The 6,749-nt window shown below is 44.1% G+C and overlaps 1 protein-coding gene across 1 annotated transcript in view; it reads right to left on the minus strand.

Moving 5' to 3' along the window:
- Positions 1-722: 722 nt before the first annotated feature.
- The window catches only part of LOC143134456 (ras-related protein Rab-12), an 11,700-nt gene continuing 5,673 nt past the window's right edge, over positions 723-6,749 (minus strand). Inside the window, exons 3-6 of the mRNA XM_076294871.1 lie at positions 5,389-5,527; positions 4,171-4,260; positions 2,226-2,330; positions 723-1,812 (exon numbers count right to left, since the gene is read on the minus strand). Coding sequence (XP_076150986.1) covers positions 1,705-1,812; positions 2,226-2,330; positions 4,171-4,260; positions 5,389-5,527 — 442 coding nt within the window. The 3' untranslated portion in view covers positions 723-1,704. The remainder of the gene's footprint in view (positions 1,813-2,225; positions 2,331-4,170; positions 4,261-5,388; positions 5,528-6,749) is intronic.

A 6,749-nucleotide genomic window follows, 5' to 3' on the forward strand; every position in this document is an offset into this window, starting at 1 on the left:
TGACCTTTGCTGTCTGTCTGTCGCTGTTGAAATGCCCACTACTGATATTTGGGCTGATATGCTGCTGAGACCTTCACACCAGGTCCGATTCTACTGCTTGATCTGGGTTGGGGGACCGATTCAGATAAGTGCTGTGTCATGGCTTGATCTTCATCTGCAAAGCGCTCTGGGAGGAGGGACACTGTGTTTATCCACTTCTGTGCGGTTGACGTGACGGTAATCACTTCTTTAAGATAATATACTCACTTTGATCTTGAATCAAAGTCCGTTTCGGTTGATAACAACACCTCACCCGAGGGGGGCGCTGTTCTTAGGGGCCACGCAGGGCTGAGCAGGAGAGAGAAGGCGAGACAAGTGCATGATGAAACGGCCCACACTTGGCCCACACCTGGCCTGCACCTGGCCCACGTCTAGGGCAGATCCAATGCAGATCCAGGTGAGCAGCATCATGTGCTGAATCCGTGTGAGTGGGGAGCTCTTGGTGAGGCACTCATGCAGGAGGAGATGTTTATGAGGAAGCAGGCCGTGGAGATGATGGTGATTACAGTGGAAAAGGTGGAGGCTCTGGTACCCCCCCCCCCCCCCCCCGCTTCATCCTCCAAAGAGGCCAGGCCATGGGCTGCCAACTGGATCGATCACTTGCAAGACATTTGTTCTTAATTCTCTTAAAGTCTCACAGAGGGCATAGAATTGCAGGCTACTGTATGTGCTCACTGTGCAGTATGTGTGTGTATGTTTGTCTTGTGAAGTCGGTGTGTATCTGTGTATGTTTTTTTAGTGTGTGTCCGTGTCTGCGTAGCGCATTTGTGTATATACTGTGGGTTATATGTTTAGTGTGTGTGTGTGTGTGTGTGTGTGTGTGTGTGTGTGTGTGTGTGTGTGTACATACAACTGCCAAGGGTGTATGAGATTGGGTGTGATCATCTGCAAGGCACCTTGAATGGTACACCCAGCTGTGATGGATATGAGGTAGGCTGGGCATTGTGTGTGTGTGTGTGTGTGTGTGTGTGTGTGTGTGTGTGTGTGTGTGTGTGTGTGTGTGTGTGTGTGTGTGAGAGAGAGAGAGAGAGAGAGAGAGAGTGTGTGTGTTTTTATGCATGTAATTTCTGCATGTAACTTTCACCACTAATCCAGAAAGCTGACAGGTAGCGTGGAGCGTGCCTTGGAGGCCCTCTGTGGTCCTCTGCTGGTCAGACCTGTGAACTGCATGAACACAAGCTGGAACCTGGGATGGGCTGGGATCAGAGCAAGGACAGGGATTGAAGTGATTCTCTGGGTCACAGGGTCAAAGGTGTGAAGCGTAAAGGTCAATGTCAAGGTCACCGTGACACTTGAAGCTGAACATCAGGAGGCTGGAGACCACAATGATGCAACAGGGTCAGGAGGATCAGGGGGAATGTGTGTCGATATGTGAGTGTGTATGTGTATGTGTGTGTGTGAGTGTGTGTGTGTGTGAGTGTGTGAGTGAGTGTGTATGTGTGTGTGTGAGTGTGTGTGGTGTGTGTGTGTGTGAGTGAGTGTGTATGTGTGTGTGGTGTGTGTGTGTTTGAGTGAGTGTGTATGTGTTTGTGTGTGTGTGTGGTGTGTGTGTGTTTGAGTGAGTGTGTATGTGTTTGTGTGTGTGTGTGTGTGTGACTGCGTGAGCGTGTGTGTGTGTGGTCAGAAGGGGGTTGTATATGGGGTAGGTGTAATGGGGAGGGGATTTCAGCAGCAGCGGGCCCGAGGGGGCGTCAGCTCTGGAGGGACCTCAGGCTCAGGCTGCAGGGAGAGGACGCTGTTGGAGAGCTCTTTACTGGGGATCTCCAGAGGCATCTACGGAGAAAGAAATGTCAAGAAAAGTGTATCTGCATACATTCATACAAACTGAAGAAACATATATCTGCATTCATTCATACAAACTGAAGAAACATATATCTGCATACATTAAACCGAACACTCTTAACAAAAATAAGACGTAGATGCAGCCTCGCACAAGCTTCTGTTCTAACTGATAGACACATTTCTATATAAACGAGCTGTTATAGACCAATAGCATTAACAACCACAAACACGAAACACCTTCCAAAATGCACACACACACACACACACACACACACACACACACACACAAAGTATGTAGCATGATAAGCATGTTTTGACATAAACAAGACACAATCAAACACACACACACACACACACACACACACACACAGAGAGTTTCTTTAAACACACTGGTAAACACTCACTTTGCTGAGGATGTCGTCAACCAGCTTGTGGAAGATCTCGTCCACATTGAAGTTGTCCTTGGCACTCGACTCACAGAAGCGCATGCCAGATATCCTGGAGGCAAACTGATAAAACACACACACACACACACACACTTGTACTGGTCATTTTTGATAACACATTGCATACATATTATTTACCATGACACACAACTGCTTCCTCTCGACCCTGCTGTGTGTTATTCAGCGCTGTTCTTTAAAGATGTCTTTACAAAACAAAACAAACAAAAACACCACCATGAAGGCCATCAGTCTAATGAGGACTCTAGTGATGCGCGGGTCAGGGTTTTTTATATCCTGCGTCCACCCGACCCATTTTGGAGATCCAATCCGCCCCGCCCACCCCGACAATATACATGTTTAACATCAACCCAAACCCGACCCACAAATTCCTAATTTTAACGATGTGTGGTTGAATCAATATCATGTAGCCAAAATGAATGTTAGCCTACATTACTTCACAAGACATACATGTAGGCTACCAAATAAATAAATGCAGTGCAGTCAATGTAGCCTTGTCTAAAACGTTATGGCTATGTTAAACTGGAAACGGGAAAAGTCTGGACTTCAAAACAAAGTAGCCACCATCCTCTCTCTCTCTCTCTTCCTCCCTCCCTCCCTCACACTCACACACACACACACACACACACACACACACATACATAGGCACATGTGCACTCAAACACATGCCTTAACATTTCTTACCTCAGCTCTCTGCTGTAAACTTGCGCAAAGTAGCGTGCCAATATTAGACTACTCTTCTTGCTGACCATCAGATAAGTTTCGATGGTGTCCTAAACGGTAGGCTACCGACTGCAACTTAGCAAAAATTAATAAGGATTTTGGCAGCACAATATATACAGACTATAAACTAAACACAATTGGCCTACAGGCCAGTGTTAACATCTGTGGAGTGTGGCAACATGCGTGGAAATAACTCACGCAACAGCAGCAGAGACGTTGCCAGATAATTGTGGTTAGGATCTAAATGTTATCTGTTCGGGTAGGCCTACATAGGTGTTTTATGAAATATATGCTAATTAAAGCTATCGTCTGGATAATTAGTTCAAACAACTGTTTATTTATTTTTTACTATATGGATAGGCTTTGTCCCCTCCAATGGGGTATTTTTGTATTCAACAGAGACGGAGAAGAAGAGAACCCAGAACGTTGCTAGCCTATCTAGCAAATTTGACCCGACCCACCCGCAACCCATGATTTTACCTGGGAGTCTCACCCAAACCCGCTGGACCCGCGGGTCAACCCGTGGGTCCCGTGGGTCAAAATCTGGCCCGCGCAACACTAGAGGACTCTATTACCTCTGGAGGTTATGTTTTCACAAAACTATGTAAAAACAACTGGCCTAATTTTCATGAAACTTGGACCAAGGTAGAACCGGTTCACTTTTGGAACGGAGCTGCCTTAATGGGGAGCCAGTATGAATTTAGTTTCGCTTTTGCAAACGTTGCGAGACATGGCATTTGGCCTTGACAGAGGTCTGCATTCCCCAAGTGCCCATCCAGTTTCACTTTGTCATTTCTCTGTTTTTTTAGTAAGGCTAGCTTTTTTTGCTTGTGTTTGCATTGCCATTCTGCCCAAAGAGTGGTATTTGTGTGAATCAAGGAAATGTCCTGACAGTCTGAGGAATGTCTGGGACAGGATTTCATCTCAAGCACACTCATAGTCAATGCACCCTGCCCTCAGGGCTTGAAGAGGAAGGGGGAGTAACACGCTCCAATCTGGCAACCACAACACTCACAGCCCAGTTTGCTACCCCAAACACTCACTCTCCAGTTTGGCAACTGCAAGACTAGCTTCCCGATCTGCCAACCCAACATATATATATGTGTGTGTGTGTGTGTGCATATATAAATGTGTGTGTGTGTGTGTATATGTGTGTACTCACCCTCTCTCCCTGCTGTCGTGTGATGGCCCTGTCCGTCTCACAATCCAGCTTGTTCCCCACCAGCAGAAGCTCAGCTTCCTCAGACGCGTACTGCAGGGGTTAGAGGTCATCAGTCTCTCTCTGGACAGGGGCCCGTGCTCTTCCTCTTATATCTCATCTCTCTCTCTCTCCATAAAAATACAGAGCCATGACCTCATTGACGTGACAATGATGTTGAAGGATAAAAGTTGAAAGCAAAATAACTTTCACTACTGTCTAGTTGATTTTTTCCCTCCATCTCACTGTAGCTACAATGCTGATGCAATTGTAAATGTAAGGCTCATGCACATATCTATGGGCCCTGTCATTTAACATGGACTATTCACCCCTATCGGAAATGTACACATTTACTTGCATTGCGTTATATATAGACAATAGCGGTGAAAGATAAAGAATTCTGTTCAGTATTGCAATATTTTGTGCACGCAATTACATTATATCGATTCAGTACCTCAAAGTATCCCAATATTTAATTATATAATTTAATTATCTATTTTATTTGAAACGGGTTTACTCTGATAACATTAAATTTACTTAATACGGCCACAAGGTGGAGCTTGTTGTGGCATTTTGGTGTTGTGCATTCAATGACAATTTCAAATAAAGAAGGCTTCGCAATCACAACCTGTTATACACGGTGCTCTGTCTTCTTTCCCCTTTCACAACGAAAGTGTGGGTGTATTTCGGTTTTCAACAAAAAGCGAATGTCATGCCATGACAAAGTTTTTGCACTTCAGTTAAAGTATAGAAGATATTGTTGTTCACAGAATTAAATGAGACATTTTTCAAGTGAGATGAACAGTCTTATTTTCCTTATTTTTTGTAATGCCTTTGAATAATATTGGAGACATTAATCACAATACAGTATATCGCAGAATCGAATCACAATACTTGTTGTATCGTAATAACTTAAGAATCGCAATAATATCGTATTGTGGCCCAAATATCGCAATAGTATCGAATCGTCAGATGTTTGCCAATTCCCACTCCTAATGGACAAATATCACATTTTGCTGTGCTAATATACATCAAAATGTCTACGCATAGCTTGATGTGTTAATGTCTGTGCACCTAGCTCACCTGGACTATGACAGGGACCTTGGACTTAACTATCATCATTTTTATCCACAGACTCCCACCTCTGAGTGTCCAGCTCAGTATAGGCAGAAGGAATCTCACCTTGTCAATCATCTTCATCCACTTGGGCAGGTCCTCAAAGGTCTCCTGCTTGGTAATGTCGTAGACCAGCACGATGCCTTTGGCCCCTCGGTAGTAGGCCGACGTGATGCTGTTGAAGCGCTCCTGTCCCGCTGTGTCCCTAAACAAATTAATCAACCAATCAATCAATTAATAAATTAATCAATCAATCAATCAATCAAGCAATCAATCAAGCAACAAATTAATCAGTTAATCAACTAATAAATCAATCAATCAGTGTGATAATCAGTCAAAGCCAGTAATTTAGTCCTTCAGTCCATCAATCAATCAGTCAATCAACCTTACAGTTAATGGGTCAATCAATCTGTTCATCCACAAACCATCCAATCAACAATCAAACATCCTTCACAGTTTATCAGTCAATTATTTGATCTGGAACCTGTTTATCTGAACAGATAAATCGTATATTTTGACAATACAGGACCACAACGGGTTAGCATTATTTATTTATTTTCTCTATATATCAAATCTGAAATCACAAGTGAAAATCAGCGGAACAGAAAATCAGACCACACACCTGCAGCATTGTGAATGTGAATGTAAATGTGAATATAAAATCTGAATCAGTTTGCTACTAAATTGCTTGCAGAACCCTATAGTTGTTATTTAGCTCCATCAGAAGAAGAACAGGTGAGAGGTCAACATCAACTCCAGATCACCATTAGAGTGGAGTGACTACCTGACCATGTACAGTCTACAGTACAGACTGATAAGAACGTTTTATCATAAAGGCCATAAAGTGACATGGGATTCTCAACCAGATGATGGGTCAGTTCTGCATCCACTGTACCTTATTCCAGCCAGTCCCTAGCCCAGCCTGAAAGAACAGGAAATTATGTCTTGATGGACAACATGGAGAGGTGCCAAGCAGCAACAAAAGTGGTTAGTTGAAGGGTGGATACGGAGCCAAGGAAGATGGGACAGCCAGCCATGAGTGAATGTGTGACAGAGACACATACATGGCATGTGAGAAGGAGGGGAGGGGGTATGGTCCTATGGGGTCCTATGCTTAACTGTCTTTGTAAGTGTGTATACATGCAAACATGTGTGTGTGTCTGTGTCTGTCTGCCTGTATGCAAGCATGTGTGTGTGTGTGACTATGTATGAGAGTTCAGGAGGAGTGGAGGGGCTGTTAGAAACAGAACAGACACTCATGCAACATGCATAAAAACAGATATGCATGCTGCTGCCCCCAACACACACACGCACGCACGCACGCAATTCCCAATCAATCATCAACAGAACTGAAAATCACTTGGCTACAAAAACGAAACCAGTGGCATCTGTACACTGAAATGGAGGCTCCCTGAGAGAGAAGATAT

Source organism: Alosa pseudoharengus, unplaced genomic scaffold (assembly GCF_046254945.1).
Source record: "Alosa pseudoharengus isolate Yale_2024_CS ecotype anadromous, Long Island Sound unplaced genomic scaffold, YU_APseudo_1.1 YU_APseudo_1.1_scf_2, whole genome shotgun sequence".
In the NCBI taxonomy this organism is placed as follows: Eukaryota; Metazoa; Chordata; class Actinopteri; order Clupeiformes; family Clupeidae; genus Alosa; species Alosa pseudoharengus.